Source organism: Hermetia illucens, chromosome 1 (assembly GCF_905115235.1).
Source record: "Hermetia illucens chromosome 1, iHerIll2.2.curated.20191125, whole genome shotgun sequence".
Lineage (NCBI taxonomy): Eukaryota > Metazoa > Arthropoda > Insecta > Diptera > Stratiomyidae > Hermetia > Hermetia illucens.
This window is the reverse complement of record NC_051849.1, coordinates 88,926,462-88,945,176: the sequence shown is the minus strand read 5'-3', so window position 1 is coordinate 88,945,176 and position 18,715 is coordinate 88,926,462. Positions and strand designations below refer to the sequence as shown.

Sequence of the window (18,715 nt, the reverse complement as noted above, 5' to 3'; positions counted from 1 at the left end):
CCACGATTCTTCCACATTCGTAATTGTTGGTAATCGTGTGAGTGAGATCGTTTCTTCTTTCTTCTCACCAAATCGCCACCATTTAATGCGCCGCGGGCCAGTGCGTTCCTCACGCTGTTTTATCGGTGGCTTAATTCGCAGGACGGTAATCAACAGCCGATGTTGAGGTGCTATGGTCTCATAGGGAACGACTTTGCAATCAGTGACAGTGGTACAATGTCCACGTCTTATGAGAATATAGTCAATTTGCGTTTTACTGTTCCCACTATAAAAATTAGGAAGATGAGGCAATCGTTTGATGAACCATGTATTCATAAGTACAAGGTCATGGGTGTCCTCAAAATCGATATACGCTAGCCACCCTCATTGCGCGCTTCGAACCCCTTTTTCCCATGACACTTGTTACCGTCTGCCTTTTCACCCATATGACCGTTACGGTCGCCGGCAATGATAATATAATCGTCAGCAGGCACGTGACAAGTGTTTTCATCGAGAAGTTGCCAGTGGTGCGATCAACTGATACAATGGTGAGCTTCATCAGCCGATCATCAATCGCGCTTTTGGCAACAAACTCAATCCGATCATCATGTTTATAACGACACTGATGCATTTTCTTGGTCGGCCTGTTGCGGGACCTGTCACCAAGAGAGATGAGGTAGAATTTAGCATAGTGGAATAACTTCAACTATACTCTATTTATCTCTTTCCCTGATCTCAGCATTCTATTTTTGTTTTACTGAGGATAGTACAAAGTACGTTGCCTCAAACCCTCCCCCTTTACCTGGGCTTGGGACCTGCATACTATGTTAATAGCATGGCGGAGTTAATTATTCTCGTTAACTATAAGGTCAGCATCTTATTTACATAATTTAAGATGCAGTAAATTCCCTCGAAATTGATGACTTTGAGTTGCTATAATTTTGATACTAATGGCCAGACTCTGCAGTATTGTGCACGATACTGTCCTCTATGCTGCAGCAATTTAGTAAACTTGGGACGAACTTGAGGGAGAGGAACATATTTTAAGATCTACAAGTAGATTTCGTATAAGCACATCGCCCGGATTTTTCTTAGACTTTTGTGTTGGGTAGTTCCCTAAAATGACTTTTGTCTCACTTTAAATTTTCAGATTTTTACCCCTCACTACTTGTGATCGAGACCTTCCATTTGATATTACACACGGGTACGTTAGAGGTTTGAAACCCAAGCACTGAGGAAGGTGACGAAGAGCCGAAATATCTAGACTTGCTGAAAATATCTGGGTACACTCCTCGACAATGGTATCGAACTTTCTCCAGCTCGAACTACAATTTCGTGAATGCGGTATTGGTTTATTACTTACGGCTACCGCAAGATGCGCTCTCTTGATCTAGGAGCCGCTTTCTAACAGGATATTGACTGCAAGATTCCGGCCCAGGTTAAAAAGCATCAAAACTGCACTGTACTACAAGGGAAATATAGTGGAGAAAGATATTGTCTATAAAAGAAAGGCTTCCTGAAGGTGGCATTATGATCGTGGGTGATCTGAATACGCACGCGAGATCTGACGATGCCTTGCTCGGACATCTAAAGGGAAACACGATCTTAGCGACCGTAATGATAATGGTGGAAGGTTTATGAATTTTTGCAGCTTTCACCGCCTCGTCATTGGTAGCACATTGTTCGAGCACAGAGCCCACCATAAGGTTAATTGGGTTTCAATTTACTAATATTGCTCGAACAGTGAGATTGATCACTTTGCGATCAACAGTAGATTTAGGAGCTGCCTTCTAGATGTGCATAACAGGAGAGGCGCTGACATCGTCCTCGAAAGCGATCAACATTTAATGGTACCTTGCCTTTCCTTGCGTATTGCGTCTGCCACCTAAGAATATCGATGGAAATCGGTCCTCTATTAAAACTGTTCTTTTCTCGAGTGCTATGCAGGTCGACGGAAATATCCCGAAGGGTATCACAAGATCTGGCCGACTGCGGAATCGTCGAAGCCAATGAACGGAAGGGATTGAAGGCTCTTTTGATGGTTCCAAACAATCATGACCGTGGTACCTTCGGGCTCCAATACCCAGCAACATCCCGGAAAGTCAACGTGGTGTGCGCCGTGGCAAAACAGGAATTTGTAAATACACAAGGAAGCGGAAGATGATGCATGTAACAATAATTTCAGAACTGCATACCGCATCGAAAGAATTTGCATGTATGAAATGCAGTGAAGTTCCTCCTTTTGTTGGCTAAATACCGTAACATCCAGTTACGTCACCGGGCTTAACGTGAGTACCTGTCTCGTGGACGTAATCCCACGGTTTTCTTAAGACCCTGATTGATTTTGTGACCACAATCAGAGTCCCGCCGCAGCAAGGTACGACGGTACCCGTCTATACCGATTGCATGCAGACCTACTAAAATCTTTATCGAGCTAAGGACTACGGCGTGTGTGTTGCAACACCACGCTCAGACCCAAAGGTTTTTTGTTCGCTTGAACGCAACCAGAAAGGCAAAAGAGGTCTTACAAAATATCTGATAAGTATACAGCTAAGAAGACTAAATCTAGTAAACTGAGCCTGGGAAGTCGATTGATTAACACATCTGATGAATTCTTTCTCTTAGAAACTGAAGAAGAAGTGGAGCCATTCTCGTGGATGAGCAAATTAAATAAAAAATAAATGCGAATGTGCATTTATCGAATGGTTAGGAGTTGGTGTCTAAAAATTTATGGTATTAAGAGGATATTACCTCTGAAGTGAACTCCTGTGTTTCTCATTCGGGCAACAATAATAAAACAGCACGAGTATTTTAACGGTTGTTACAAGGGATGGAAACTATTATCGTTGTGCATATGGATTTAACGAAAAGGAGATCCGATAATAACAAAGGAATTTCAACCTGAAGAGTAAAGGCTTTTGTTTGTCTTTCCTAATGGACACTCAATTATAATGAATGTTATATACAAGGACGCCAGTGTAATACATGCACCAAGGTCTGCAATAAATTGTCATAAATATTCACCGCCTCCTTGAAATTACTTGTTTCCAACCTCGTCCACACCAGTCTTTCTTCTGGTTCATTTTTAATTACCACTCTCCAGAATTCTAAATGTGAATTAACTCAAACATTTTTTCTGCAATGCTCGTAAATAATTGAATATTATTTAATTGCACTCATTGTTACCACATTCTAGCTTGCTTTCTTGCAAATCATGAGTTAGTATTCAGTAAAGTGGAGTCCGATCAAGATGACCGATTTGAAATCTTACGACGCGTTAAAGTGCCTTTGGGCTGTCTGGACGTTTCATTGCGTTAAACCGTGGTCGAAATACAAAAGACTTGAGGTGGTCTTTTTTTCCTTCATAGTGTTTCTTACAGTAACACATTTGCTCGCATTGAATTTGGAACTAGTGCTTTCCGAAAGCATAAGGGTTTCAGTGCAAAATTTCCCATTTAACATTGGATTTTGGGCTGGTTCGCTGAAATTTATTTGCATTTATCTGATGCGATTCGAGCTATTAACCTTGGAAAAATATTTCGATGAACTGGATGATGATTTGAAGCCAGAAGAGGAACGAATCGCGATGAAGGCGCTGGCACGTAAAGTCCATCGTTGCTCTATTGCGTATATATCCTTCGATTTGTCCATTGCTACTTCTGGGATAATCGTATCACTTGCTTCGGCTGGACAGAATTTAATTTTTCCGGCCTGGTATCCATTCAATTATCGTGAAAGTAGCTGGAAATTTGCACTGGCATTCACACACCAATTGGTGACTTTTATAATACTGAATTTTCAAAATATATCATGTGATGGATATCCAATGTGTTACTTGGTCATGTTAAATGCACATGTGAAGGCCCTCATAAGACGCCTCTCTAACATTGGGAAGGACGAAACCAACAATAGTCCGGATAATTACCCACTGCTTGTGTCTTGTGTTAAGAATCATGTGATTATTTTAAAGTAAATAAATTAACACAATAGACGATATATACTTCTAAACACTTTCTCTTTAGCATATTTTCCGTTCTGCGCAAACTTATAGCCCAAACGCTTTTCGTTGAGTTCATTGTATCCAGCGCCATTCTATGCTTTACTGTGGTGTACCTTATCAGCTTCGATCTACCGACAGTTGAGAAAATCTTTTTTATAAGCTGTGCTTTCGGCAGTATCATGGAGATATTACCAACATGCTACTTTGCCAATCAATTAATCCAACTAACGGAAGACCTTGCCTTTGCTGCTTACAGCGCTAACTGGGTCTATCAGGGTACTAAATTCCGACGCGCAATCGTGTTCATAATGGCAAAATGCCAAGAATCAAGTGTGATTCTAGCTGGAGGTATCCTTCCAGTAACCATGTCCACATTTTTAAGCGTAACAAATAAAGTACATAAAACTCTTCTTTTACATTAAAAGGATCTTTTTCCAGATCGTTAAGTTTTCGTATTCGTTGCTGACGCTCATGATTAGTCGATTGCAGAGATAAAATACCAGCCCGACCTTTTCCAATTTTGAAATAATATCAACACTGCACGAAGTCTGGCATGAACGCCATTTTGTCACTATGTATCACATTTTGTGCACTATGGGATAAAAGTAAATAAAAGAAGAGCATTTTGTCTCATTATTATTCATCTGACTTATATTGTAGTTTAAACATTATATATAAAATTCACCACTACAAAACTGGGCAAGTTGAAATACGGGAAGTTGGACGCTTCGGGTATAAAGGTTGTGTGTTTATTTTGTACGTGAGGAACCTTAAGTTTTTCTATTCGCACAAAGCTGAACATTCAAAATATTCCTCCATATATTTCTAAACTTGAAGAACTTGAACTTCGTCGAGTGGAGAAGTGACTTTAGGGACGGAAAAAGAAAGCATAGAAGAACCAACTAGTTTGTGAATTCGAAAAGTACAGTGAGCAACCGAACCAGGCGCGCAAGTTTTACTAACAAGTCAGCAGGATGAAGCCTTGTACACCTCGAGGCTCATCCTATCGAGATAAAGAGGGAAATTTAATTTCAAAGGTATGGGCATATCATTGCCACCACCAAGCATGGAAGAAACAGTCTCTGCAGTCTATCAGCTTAAAAATCGTAAGTCGCCAGAAATCGATGGATTTACAGCCGAACTGGTTGAATATGAAGGCGACCAACTACACCAAACAGTTTACCAATTGATGTTCGAGGTGTGGAACAGCGAATCAATGCCTGACGATTGGTAACGAGGCATTATCTGCCCCATACATAGAAACGAAAATATCACGTATTGCTCGAGATTATTACCCTCATTGAAAGCTGAGTCGACTGGTATCCGACATCCAGTCATGATAACAAATCCCTCTACCAGCAGTGGGATTCGAACCGCGACCTTCCACGACGACAGCTCATCGCTCCAACAATTGAGTCATCCGGACTCCATGCAATGATAGCATAGTCAGTTAAAACTGTACACTGTCATGAGAGAATTCGGTATTTCGACCAAATTGATAAAACTGACTAGCTGACCCTGACCAGTTAGCTAGACATGATAAAAGCAGCAGGATCACTCTCGAGACCATTCGACATCAACAACGGCTTAAGACAAGAAGATGCCCTATTTTGCATCCGCTTTAACCTGGACCTGGAAAATGTGATACGTAATGCTGAAGTAAATGCAAGAGGCACTATCCTCTTCAAGTCCACTCAAATACAGCCCTGTGCTGACGATGTTGACATTATGGGAAGAACAACCCAAGATATACAATCTTCTTCGAGATCTTGGAATACACATTTTTGAAGACAAGCCGAACTACATGGTAGTAATGTCACTACTAAAGAACAAAGAATCAACAACATCAAACCCTATTGATCAAGTGATAAAGATAGGAGACTACAACTACGAGACAGTCGATAATTTCTCCTATGTAGGGTCGGAAATCACAATCGATAACAGCTTTGACGATGAAATCCGCGCCCGATTATTGGCAGCCAACAAAGTTTATTTCAATTTATAAAAGACTGTTCCATTCGAAACGTCTCATCATAGTGTCAAAGCTCTCTAACGATCAGTCCTTAAGTTCGTAGCAAGAAAAATTTTGAACTTTTAACCGTTGTTTCCAAAATATCTGTCATGAACCATTACGGTTAATGCTAGGCAGAACAAGGTTTCACGTTGTCTGTTTAGTTATAGTTGGGATCAATTGGTAAACAATTTCAATTTAGTTCTACGTCTGTTTTTTCTTTGGTTTAAATAAAACGATACACCGAATTTAGCTAGTTACTAATTTTAATTGAACTTGATTTTATAAAACCACTATACATTAAAAGAATATTTCGATTCAGATAATCGATGAATTTTGTTCGAAAAGTGTGCTGTGCGTACTTGCCGGTGGTCAAGACAGAAGAGACCGGCTTATCTCCATGTGGTCTTTTCCTGTCCCAACCAACGGCACCTTCTCACCGCTAGTCCTCCACACCCGTGGCGAGTTCTAGAGTGGAGAGTTTGGCCCGCCATCTATTTGCTCGCATTCGAAATTTATTTCGAATATTGCCAATCCTGCTGCGCCACAAACTCTTAGCCCGCGTTCGAGAAAAGAATTCTCCGAAAAATTTCTGGCCCCCTACATGAGGGTGGAGGACTTTGTAGCCTACATAACGACAAAATTTATGAGCGATATCAGGACCTTCTGGTTGTGGATGAAACCAAGCCAATAGGTTGCGGTGGGCGGCTCATTTAATCTGTATGGGTGAAGATGATACATCCCGGAAAGTCTATAAGGACAATATCCGAGATGAAGCGATGTCGTAGGGAAGGACGTCAGACAGAGATATCAGGGTAATAATCTCGGGCCAGCGCAATGCTGACCACATTGCCTCCTAGTGTACCGTTACGGTCTTGAATGAAGTGCTCTAACACACTTCAAGGCCCTGATCCAATATGGATTGTTGCGCCAACGATTATTATTATTATTAATCAACCAAAATTTTCTATTACCGTATATTGATGCAAGTATGGATATGTACACATCTAACTTGGTTTCATTCGTCTAAATATTTCCGATTTACTCTATGCACAAAAGCGTACATACGTATACATATATGTAGGTGAATTGAATACCGCTGATACTACATACACTATATATGAATCTGTACATATATGTATATCTATTTGAGTTTGAGTAATTAATACTGACATACAAAAACCAAAAAAAAAGGAAAACTAACATGTTTCGATTCATCCGCCGCTCATATGGGGGACACAAATTTTGAGCCTGCGTTCGCCTATATTTCATTCAGTATCAGAAATAGGATCAGTTTCGAAAAGTACTAATTGAGCCTTTTTATTTGATACGGAACATGAGCATATTCTGTGAAAAAATGTTCCACCACACCCACCCAATGTAAAATGATGCCACTCGTTGGATGTAAAAGGACTCACAGAAAATATGTTCTCACCAAATTTCGTGTCAATAGCTTTAGCGGTTTCCTAGTAAATTGGGTGTGACAAATATACAGACGGATAGGCATACATTGAATTTGTGGCGCAGCAGGATTCGCGGCATTCGAAATTTATTTCGAATGTTGCGAATGCGAGCGGAAAGATGACGCCACCGGCTCTCCACTCACTTCTCGTCACAGGAGTGGAGATCAGAGTGCCATGACTAAATAGCATGATGGGAAAAATAATTGCCGATATTGAGACGTTTTGTAAAAAAAAAGTGTGTTTGATTAGTAAAAGGTTGCAGTTGATTTCATAGTTAACAGATATCCATATTAAATTAAATAAAAAGTTTTGCTTGTAATCATTTAACTGAATAAAAAGTTTTGTTTGTAATCGTTTTATCCAAAATATAATTATGGTTGCGATATGACAGAATGATTTTATTGAGGAAGAAACTAGTCGTAACAGAAGTGGTAGCAGAACCTAATATTGAATTACTATTACTATTGGATTACATCAGTAACAAAGTAAATTGGTGACCCCGACCTGATCTGAGCTGAGTGGAGGGCGTCGGTGACGTCATCTGTCCGCTCGCATTGGCAACATTCGAAATAAATTTCGAATGCCGCGAATCCTGCCGCGCCACAAATTGATTCCAAGAAAGCTTCGTTTCAAATATGATAAAACCTTAAAAGGAACCTCAGGAATTTATTTAATCTCGGAGGAACTCAACCATAACTATAATGCATTGGCAATTTACATCATTGAAAAATAGCAACCATTGAAACATCCAATTCACCGACGGTAGACAATTGTTATTAACTAGTCTGATATTTTAGTTTCTTTCATTTTTCCTGAATACCTGCTTTTTGTTCGTAATTTGAATTCTAATATTTAGGAAGATCCTGACTTCCCAGTGAGGAAAATTTCACTAAACACTCGAGTCCCACCGACCAAGAAATATGGGAACGACACTGTTCACTGCCACCTTTCCACTTTCCACCCAACACATCCACACTACATAGCATATTGTGCCGCCACGAACATTAGTTTGAGAACTAACCCATATCGTACCATTGAGTTAAAAAACCCTAGATGGCCCCCATAGCAAGAGCAATTCCAAATAGAGAGTATTGTGTCGCATTTACGATGCGCGTAATCACATGTCACTTAACGTATCGCACTTAATGTAAACCGACATTAAAAGTTTAACACGTGGAAACTCTTACATCATATTACGATCCGCATTGCATGACGTAAAATCTTAAAAACTTTTACGTTACGTGACGTTTCCGTTTAATAAGGTGAACTCAATAGCCAGTCACAGCAAGACACGCATAGAATTGTTTTTTTATGGCGAGAAACAAAATTGGAAAAACAAACTTTAAATAGAACTTGTTAAAGGTGTAAAAGGATTCTACGGAAAGTTGCATTTTGGTTTCAAAAACCCAGCAATTCAGAATGTTTCGTGGATTCGAGAAGCCGCTGCTATGAGCTGCGTTTTTGTTGAATTTCTGAATTCATTTTATTTTTTGAAATTTTATAACGAATTAACGTATCTTTGTCTCCTGTTTTAAGTTCATCATATGAAGGGTTTGAGACAATATTCATAATATAGCCTTAAGCCTGCGGTTTTTCGTATAAAGTTGTGAAATCAGCAACTTCACAAAAATGTTCAACGGAAGGCGACAGAAAATACTTCATCCAGCAAATAAAATACCGAAAGCAGTTTCATGGACAAATATTGCCACCACCAACCTTGGAAAAAACAGTCTGTGCAGTCTATCAGCTTGAAAATCCTAAGTCCTGAAACCATCTATCTATAAGATCATCACCAACGGCGCAACAACCGGTATCTGGTCCGGCCTGCCTTAATAAGGATAAAATAAGATATAAGATATTCTCCGCTATATCGCTAGGTGGGATAACCCTATGCGCCAAGAACACTATCGGCCCATACCAAAGAGGCTTCACTCCAGGCAAATCAACACCGGATTACGGCCGCAGCAAAAAGGAGACAAAAAACTCTTCATCCAGCAAATAAAATACCGAACGCAATTTCAATCACTCGCTAAGCCCTCTGTAAAGGATAATTGAACACATACTTTTTAAACGGAATATATCTATTATCGTACTGTTTCATCATTCTCTTCCGACACGTCCCCATAAAGTCCGCGGCAAACATAGTAGATAGGTAATTTCGATGCCGTTGCCCATCTCTATTTTTCATTACCTTTCATGAAGTATGATTTGAACCAAAGAAAAACAAGTCGGAATACCGGAAGCTCGCGCTTCGGATATAAAGGTTTTGTGTTCATCTTATGTAAGAAATTTCAACGCATATTTTGCTATCCGTATTTAGCTACAAATCCAACATAATCCTTCTTATTTTTCCAAACTACGAGACATACGTACATATTACAGCCATAGATATTACGCTCACCCTAAACAAACAAACTGCCTATTTCCGAATATTGTACACATATATGCACGTATATAAATTGATAATACCCATATTTCCGATTTACTTCTTATATCTATTTGAATCAGGCACTACCCGCAAAGTTCATTAGCACGCATATATTATATACCTACATGCACACATGTCTGGCTGGCAAATAACTAAAAAAACTAAACCAAAATAATTCTCTGGGACCCAATTCATAAGAACTTATTTCGTTGTGGTATTGACGAATTGATATGTGATGATGACGTCATGCAGGTTGTAGAGTGCACGAAATTCACAAAAAATTGTAAAGTTTCACCGCCTATAACTTTCTTAATAATAATTGGATTTTCTTCAAACTTGACCAAATTGTGCATTATGTTCTTCATTACACGCATGCCGAATTTTGTACTTCTGGGATGAACATAAGGGGGGTGCCGGGTAAATTTCTAAAATGTGGAAATATACTATTATTAACTTTATTTGTTCAGATGTCGGAACCGGATATATTTTGAGGCCTAGATTTCGCAGAGATGCGCCACTGTGATTTTTTTCAGATTTTTCGGTTGGATAGGTTCTGAGAACGAGACCTGTTACACTTTTTGGGGGTCATATTTTGAGCGCTCACTCCTCTATGTTTCACCCAATATCAAATATTGCACCAGTTTCAAAAAGTACTAATTGAGACCTTTCATTTGATACCCCACATGGCTACATTCTGTGAAAAAAAAACTTGCACCCTTCATTCACATGTATGGGGAGCCCCCCTTAAACTTAACACAAGATGGCGCCACTTACTGCATGTAAAGGGATCACCAGATTACATAATCTCACCATTTTCGTGACAATCGGTCCAGACGTTTCCGAATAAATCGGGTGTGACAGACAGACAGACAGACAGACGGACAGACAGACACCGTCTCGATTCTAATAAGGTTTTGTTTCACACAAAACCTTTAAAAACCGTCATTTTATGTTCTTGCGCCAATCGTAAATGGCATACGTGAAATATAACGTCACACCGTCTTACGCTAAGTGTCTTGCGGTAAGTACAAGAAGACTACGCAACAGATTCAACTCCTAGCACATTCTTTGAAATTTTATGGAGACGGAAAAGTCTTGCACACGCTTGCCGCGATGGGAGTTGCGCGCGTAAAATTCCGCGCATAAGAGCTAGTGTTAGTGTGCCGTGTATATGATGCAGTGCATTTGGGTACGCCCAAGTGTTGCGAGCATATGGCTACGAGTTGCTACCAGCATGTGGTAACATCCGTCATAACAACAGACATTGAACAGCTGTTTCTGGCTTCCCACCTCCCAGCGGGAACCAAAGGCAGAGCCATACAACTTACAAAGCGTGTTTCTGTGTGATACATTTAAGTAAACGATGTTTTTCACCAAAAATCTGTATAAATACCTCTGCAAATTAAGTGCACAGATTTAATCATTACGTGCAGTGGCAACCTCCAAGAGACTAGGTGGAACAACCAAAAAAGAAATTATCATCGTAGCTATCTCGCGCTGTTAACTCCAAGACTCGTCTAAAACGCTTATGTTTAGTGAATAGTTCCATTTCTGCATCAAAACTTAGAGATCAACTCGTGGATACTTTTAATCAGCCATGCGGCACCAGAACAATTCAAAGAATACTAAACGGTACAGACTTGAAAACCTAAAGAAAAGCCGCTTTCAACACAGAAAATGTATCTGCCAGGCAACAATGGGCTAAAAACCATGAATTTTAGACATTGGCTGATCCATGGAAGGTTGTTTTTTCGGATGAATGTAAAACAAATCTCATTGGCAGGCGCAAAAAACGAGAGCGGTTTTTTGGTAGGTGTACTAAAAATACTGTCAACAATTCACCATCTGTTATGATCTGAGGAACCATAATATATGAAGGAATTGGAGCCATGTTGATCCTAGACAGAGTTGTGAATGGCAAAAAATACAAAACAATAACAACGGAACAAGTTATATCTACTATTGAGGAGAGTCAACAGAGCTCCCAGATATACATACATATTGTTTCAAGACGATTCAGCGCCTACTAATGGAGCAGAATGTTTAAGTTACCTTTGATGGTAATGCAATAAATTTCATTTCTTAATTTAGGAAAAACAGTTTGGCTTCCTAAAGTGGCCTTCACACAGCTCTGACCTTCATCTTATTGAAAATGTGGGGTCAACTAGCAAGTCAAATAAAAAGACCCCAGAATGTTTATTGTCATGAAATAAGTTCCCAATGCAGCTTCCTTGGGAATTTATATCTTTTAATAAAAACAAGGATTAAGGACTTCATCAAAAATAAATAGGATCACATAAAAAAATAGTCCGAATAAACAGCTCCTTACGAACTTAAGTAGCTGGAATATCTAACTTTAGTTTCTGATAATACTGCATAATAAAACAATAAAAATACGAGAGGTAAAAAGTTAAACAATTTGCATTTTATTTTCTCTTGATTTTTCGTTTTTTTCGTTAAACAGGTTAAAATACAAAAAGGATTAGTTTGTTTGTTTGATTCAACTACAAACTTTTGCTCCCTAAATACTAACATAACACAATATATTTGTCAAACGAAATTTATCAAAACTTTTAATTATTTATAATTAGTAAAGATAGGTTAAGTCAAACACACCAGTTTGTTTAAGACAGTTTTTCAATGACTTAGTCAGAACGTTATCCACACTGTCCTGACCATTGTGAAAGAGGGAGATAAGCAAGATAAACTTGATCAAGTCAACAAGTGGTACTCCAATAGAAAATTCACAATGGCAGAGGAATCAAATGATAAAATTCCCTTTCTCAACATCAAAATATTAAAGAAGAATAACAGCATCGAATTCGACATATAAAAGAAACCATCGAATACACAACGTACCATCGTTAGGACGTCTAACCGCTCACATCTATAAGGGTAATATCTATGATATAAAAAGAAGAAGAGGCAGACACTGCTTGAGATGGAGTGATGGCGTAGGCCAGGACACCAGACAGCTTTTACAAATATCGGATTGGCGGCTTTCGGTGCAAAATCGGGATGTCTGAAGTTCCTTATTAAGGCAGGCCTAGACCGGATACCGGCTTTTGCGCCATTGATGATGATGAACCACTCACATCAGTATGAAGTGGCCGCTTATCGATCCATGGTGCATGGATTTTGATCAATATCTCTTACCAGCTTTTACGAATATCGGATTGGCGGCTTTCGGTGCAAAATCGGGATGTCTGAAGTTCCTTATTAAGCAGGCCTAGACCGGATACCGGCTTTTGCGCCATTGATGATGATGAACCACTCACACCAGTATGAAGTGGCCGCTTATCGATCCATGGTGCATGGATTTTGATCAATATCTCTTACCAAAGATTTGAAAAATCAAAATCATACACACAGCCATTAACAAGTTGGGGAACCGAACGCTGGACGCTTCAGGTACGAGAGGTTTTGTGTATTTCTTAGTACGTAGCACGTAATAAATGCATATATTATGTGAGAGTATCCACTTTCGGGTGATGTTGACATTCATAATCTTGAATTTTCAAAGAAGCAACAACTTTGACGTATTATAACTTTGTTAGTAATAGTGCGATTTCGACCAAAATTGGTATGCTCTATATTATACCCTACATTACTGCAAAATTACGAGGTGAACTTAAGGGGGGTTTTGCAGCCAATTACCAAAAATTATGGTAATATGCTATTATTAACTTTATTTGAACAGATATCGGTATGGAAGGTATTTCGGAGCCCAGGCACCATATAGTAGCAGCCTCCTGATTTGTTTCAGAATTTTCGGTTGGGTAGTTTCTGAGTATGGATCCCTTAAAGAAATGATCACTTTTAACCCCCGCACTCCCCACGTTTCTAACAAATGTCAAAACTAAGACCGGCTTCGTAAAGCACTAACTGAGACCTTTAATTTGATACCCCACATGGCTAGATTTGATGAAAAAAAAGTACACCCCCCCTTTTGCATGTATGGGGACACCCCTTACATTTGACGTCAAAGGATGCAACTCACTGTATGCGTGAGCGTTCACAGTTCCCACCTTTCTACCAAATTTGGTGTCAATCGCGTTTTACACAAAACCTTAAAAATGGATTTCGTCCAACTCTAATCCATAGCTTAATAAGGGAGATGTAGAATACGAAGAAACGGAATCGTTTCACAACTTTGTTCGAACAAAAGTGGATGAAGACGGACACATAACGGCATATTGTGAAATATAGCCATAAAGTGAGAGGTTCATGGTCAAACGCAACAAATTGGACTCCTACGAGAGTTTCTTCATTGGTACATGAGCCTTAAGAGCACCTTTTGAATACAGATATGACTAACGCACATACATATCTGTATTCACTGATACCATAAAGGGATTTGTAAATTAAGATGGATTTAAATAGTTAGTATATATTTAGATTAAGGACATTTCTGAGCTTATCCCGCAGAAGAAGGCAGCAATTTTCCAGGCATTAGCGATAGGGATTTTTTAAGAGCTTAACTGATATCTGTATCAAATTTTGAGACCATAGCTGTGGCTAACAATTTTTAATTTTTGCAATGAGTGAAAAAATTCATTCATTATCAAAGGATCTGCATAAAATTTAATAACGTTTTATCGAGAGCCAGTGTTTTTGGTTGATGCAAATTGGTCAAAGATGGCAGAGATCGCGTTGAAGACGATAAGTGTCTTGGTCGTTCTTCCACGTCTACCGATGAAAACCACGTCAATCAGGTCAAGGATTTAGTGCTCATAAATCATCATTGTCAATTAAAGACCTTGCTGACATCACCAATGTATCAGTTGGCTCAATTCAATCGATTTTGAAGGACCAACAATTGTTGGTTCTCCGTGACTTTTTTCATCAAAAATTCAATGCATACTATCGTTTATATTTTTTTTTGTTTGCGTTAGTAGTGGACTCTGCTAAAAAAAGTGGGTTGCTGGTGAGAAGCACTTCTCCAGTTATGGTAACCTAGAACAAAAAATTCACACGTTTTCTTATTTTGTACACTTGCCTCTAGATATTTACGAAATGGTGCCAATAATTAGCCTCAATATTTTCAATCTCGTATCCCTTCCAGTAGGCGTCTTCCAAAACATCTGCTTACTGCAAAAAAAGCTTACGAGTGAGACTATTTACATATGAATAGATGCTCGCCGCGATATTCTTTCTCCTCCTTCTTCGTACTTCCCCAAAACGTTTCTTCTCCTTAGATGCCAAACATTCTTGCAAACCATTTCATGAAAACTCATAACTTCACTCTTCATAGTGCTGGTAACAGCTAGGCTGCTTAACACCCTCCATTGCTTACTGTCCTTCACTCGAACATTCAGCGAGACTGAATAGTTCAAGATTCCTCTGTCGCAAATGAATTCACTCGTTCAATTCTGCAACTCCATTTCATCAGACCCAAGATAGTCAGCCACATGTTCAACAAAAAAAGCAAGCAAAATGCATCAAACTTTACAAAATTTTATTTATAGTCCTTATGAGATCTATCCATCCATCAATTCCTTTCTGTCCACAGTATTTAACTACCGAGAAGTGTACTGAGTCCACATCCTTCCATACAGAGATCTTCTCCTTCCGGCTAACAACAGGTTTATCTCCATCCTCTAATGCCTTCTCAGTTTTGATTGTCGACGTTTTGAGCGGGAATAATCGTCAAATAGGTTAACGTCAGACACCTGAATTGCTTGTCTCCTTGCCACAAGGAAAACTTTCGACTCTGTATGGCGGCAATAGGGACTCATTAATAATTTAAATAACATTCTTCACATCCCCTCGCACCCCTGCGCGTAAATACTGAATTTTGTAGCATAGAACGTAGAAAGTAGACTGATTTCCGTTGTGGATCCTCATGTACTGATCACATCAACACCCTGCGGATCAGTGTGGAACAGTGTTATATTATGATAGCGACATTTAATGGCGAAAAATGTGCGTGCAGCATTGAGGAGGAAGGCCAAAGCGGAATCCAATAGGGTTGCATTCTGTCGCCGCTAATATTCCTTCTCGTTATCGGCGACTGCCTTATTCGGAGGACATGGAGAACTTCAATGGACTATGGCATATTTCCGCAAACACATCAACAATGTTGATGACCTATGCGTTTTCACCAAGTCATGACCAAATAGAGAAGATGAGCCCAGTCGGACTGAAGGCAAATATCAATAAAATGACACATTAACAGCGCTAGATTTACTGTTGTTGTTTTTTCTAAAATCTCCCTCTCTTTCCCATAGTAATAATAACGGTCTTTTGGACAGGGAAGATAGAATAGTCTTCTACACAGGTCACCGTTCCCCTGTCAAATATGTCCTTCCACTCAATCAAAACAGCCAAAGCTGTTATTAACTTAAGATCCCAGCCCTAGAACCTAGATTCTCCTGTACCATTCTTCATCCATCAACAACAAAATGAATTACTTTTAATTTGAGTTCTCTATCTAAGAAAAGCTATTCTCCTATATTTTCTAATAACCTTTAAATTGTAATGAATGTAAAATTTACTGCCTCAATCATATATGTGTATATCAAGGTCTGCAATAAATTGCTGTAAGGCCGCCTCTTTAAAGTTACTTCCCTCCAAGCTTCTCTACTCCAACCTTCTTTCATGATTTGGCCTTAATTATCATTACCGCATTATTTTAAAAAATAATTAACTCAATTGTTTTTTCTACAATAAATAATTGATTATTATTTAATGGGATTGCCTTATTACCACGTCGTAGCCTCCTTTCTTTCAAGTCATGAGTTAGTATTTAATGGAATCAAGTTCCATTAAGATGTCCGATTTGAAATCGTACGACGCGTTAAAGTGTCTTTGGGCTATCTGGAAGTTTCTTTGCATTAAACCCTGGCCTAAATACCAAAAACTTAAGCTAGTCTTTCTTATCTTCACAGTCTTTCTTACAATTTCACACTTACTCGCTCTGAATTTGGGATTACTGCTTTCCGGAAGCACAAGGACTGCGGTTCAAAATTTCCCATTTAACATTGGATTTTTTGCTTGTTCGGTGAAATTTGCTTGTGTTTATTCAATGCGATCCGAACTATTGGAGCTGGAAAAATATTTCGATCAACTAGACGATATTTTGAAGTCAGAAGAGGAACGGGCTGCGATGAGAGTCCTGGCGGATAAAGTACATCGTTATTCTATCGCATATGTATCTTTTGATTTATCTATTGCTGCTTCTGGGATAATCGTATCGCTTGCTTCGGCTGGGCAGAATTTGATTTTTCCGGCCTGGTATCCATTCAATTATCGTGAAAACGGTTGGAAATTCGCATTGGCATTCACACACCAACTGGTCGCTTTCGTAGTGCTGAATTTCCAAAATATATCAAGTGACGGGTATCCAATGTGCTACTTGGTCATGTTAAATGCACATGTGAAGGTACTCATTAGACGCTTCTCTACAATTGGAAAGGATGAGACCGACAATAGTCCGGATAATTACCCACTACTCGTGTCTTGTGTACAGAATCATGTGATTATTTTAAAGTACATATAGTACCTTAACACACTGGAAGATATACACTTTTAACTACTTTCTTCTTAGTATATTATCCATTCTACGCAAGCTTATATCACAGACGCTTTTCGTTGAGTTTATTGTTTCCAGCGGCATTCAGTGCTTCACTGTGGTGTACCTTATCAGCTTCGATCTACCGACAGTTGAGAAGATATTCTTCATAAGCTGTGCTTTCGGGAGTGTTATGGAGATACTACCAACGTGCTACGTTGCTAACCAACTAATCCAACTAACGGAAGATCTTGCCTTTGCTGCTTACAGCGCTAACTGGGTCTATCAGGGTACTAAATTCCGACGCACAATCGTTTTCATAATGGCAAAATGCCAAGAGCCGAGTGTAATTCTGGCTGGAGGCATTGTTCCAGTGACTATGGCTACATTTCTGAGCGTAACAAATGAATTATATCAATTTCTTCCTGTAAATTAAAAGGATCTCTTTTCAGATTGTTAAATTTTCATACTCTTTGCTGACGCTCATGATTGGTCGATTGCAGAGATAAGATCTTTTCCAATTTCGAAATAATATCAACACTTTATGGATTCTCTAGCCTAAATGCCATTTTGTCAATATGTATCACGCCTTCTGCACTATGAGATAAAAGTAAATAAAAAAAAATACCATTTGTTCATTTGTCCTACAGCGCCTGACCAAATTATTAGACCCACTATCGTATTTTTGTTTTATCTAAATAGCTAGTTAGCTTGTGTCCGTATGGCTCAGTGATTAAGGTGGAAGGTTACGGTTCAAATTTCAGTAGGGGTAGAGGAAATTGTATCGTGACTGGATGTCGGATACCAGTCAATTCGGAAGTGGTAGAGTACCTAACACTAAGCACACACGGAGAACCAAGTTGCCGGTTGCAGTGAGATTGCACATCTATTAGTAGGTCCTAGTTGTTCGGTCAGGTTGCGGAAACAGTTACAAGAATATCAAATATTTTGGGACGGAGCCTGTTTAAGCGATTTCACCGGATTTTCTCCAGCAGCCGCATCTTTGGAGCTAGCCCCACGAAACCCAGTCTACTTGCGCATTTAACCTCTTCCGTCGTTACATCACATGCTATGCAAATGGCCTGTTTGGACATCGCGAGATTCTTTTCCGCCATTGCATCAGCATGTTACTTACCAAATGGTATATTTGGCGTCGACATGACTTTCTTCCGTGTCATCAATTCGCAGCGCAACAGCAGGTGTCGATTTGCCGCCAGCAAGAAAATTTATAATAATAAACAAGTGTTATTGTGTTGTGTACAAGAACACTTTCAAACCAATGTGTAAACACGGAAGGGTCAAACATAGGTGACTTAAAGAA

The 18,715-nt window shown here is 39.2% G+C and overlaps 3 protein-coding genes across 3 annotated transcripts in view; all 3 read left to right on the top strand.

The window, feature by feature from the left end:
- Positions 1-18,715, top strand: part of LOC119656601 (CCR4-NOT transcription complex subunit 11) — a 117,077-nt gene that overhangs the window by 92,846 nt on the left and 5,516 nt on the right. The gene's annotated exons all lie outside the window — the stretch shown is intronic.
- LOC119656622 (odorant receptor 33a-like) lies at positions 3,220-4,631 on the top strand. Its single transcript, XM_038063065.1, has 3 exons — positions 3,220-3,948; positions 4,002-4,362; positions 4,418-4,631. Exons 1-3 carry the CDS (start codon positions 3,230-3,232, stop codon positions 4,472-4,474), a joined length of 1,137 nt encoding a protein of 378 aa, XP_037918993.1. The 5' UTR covers positions 3,220-3,229; the 3' UTR covers positions 4,475-4,631.
- On the top strand, positions 16,599-18,002 carry LOC119656612 (odorant receptor 33a-like). The gene is made up of 3 exons (XM_038063054.1): positions 16,599-17,372; positions 17,431-17,791; positions 17,847-18,002. The coding sequence occupies exons 1-3, from the start codon at positions 16,633-16,635 to the stop codon at positions 17,901-17,903; spliced, it is 1,158 nt and encodes a 385-aa protein (XP_037918982.1). The 5' UTR covers positions 16,599-16,632; the 3' UTR covers positions 17,904-18,002.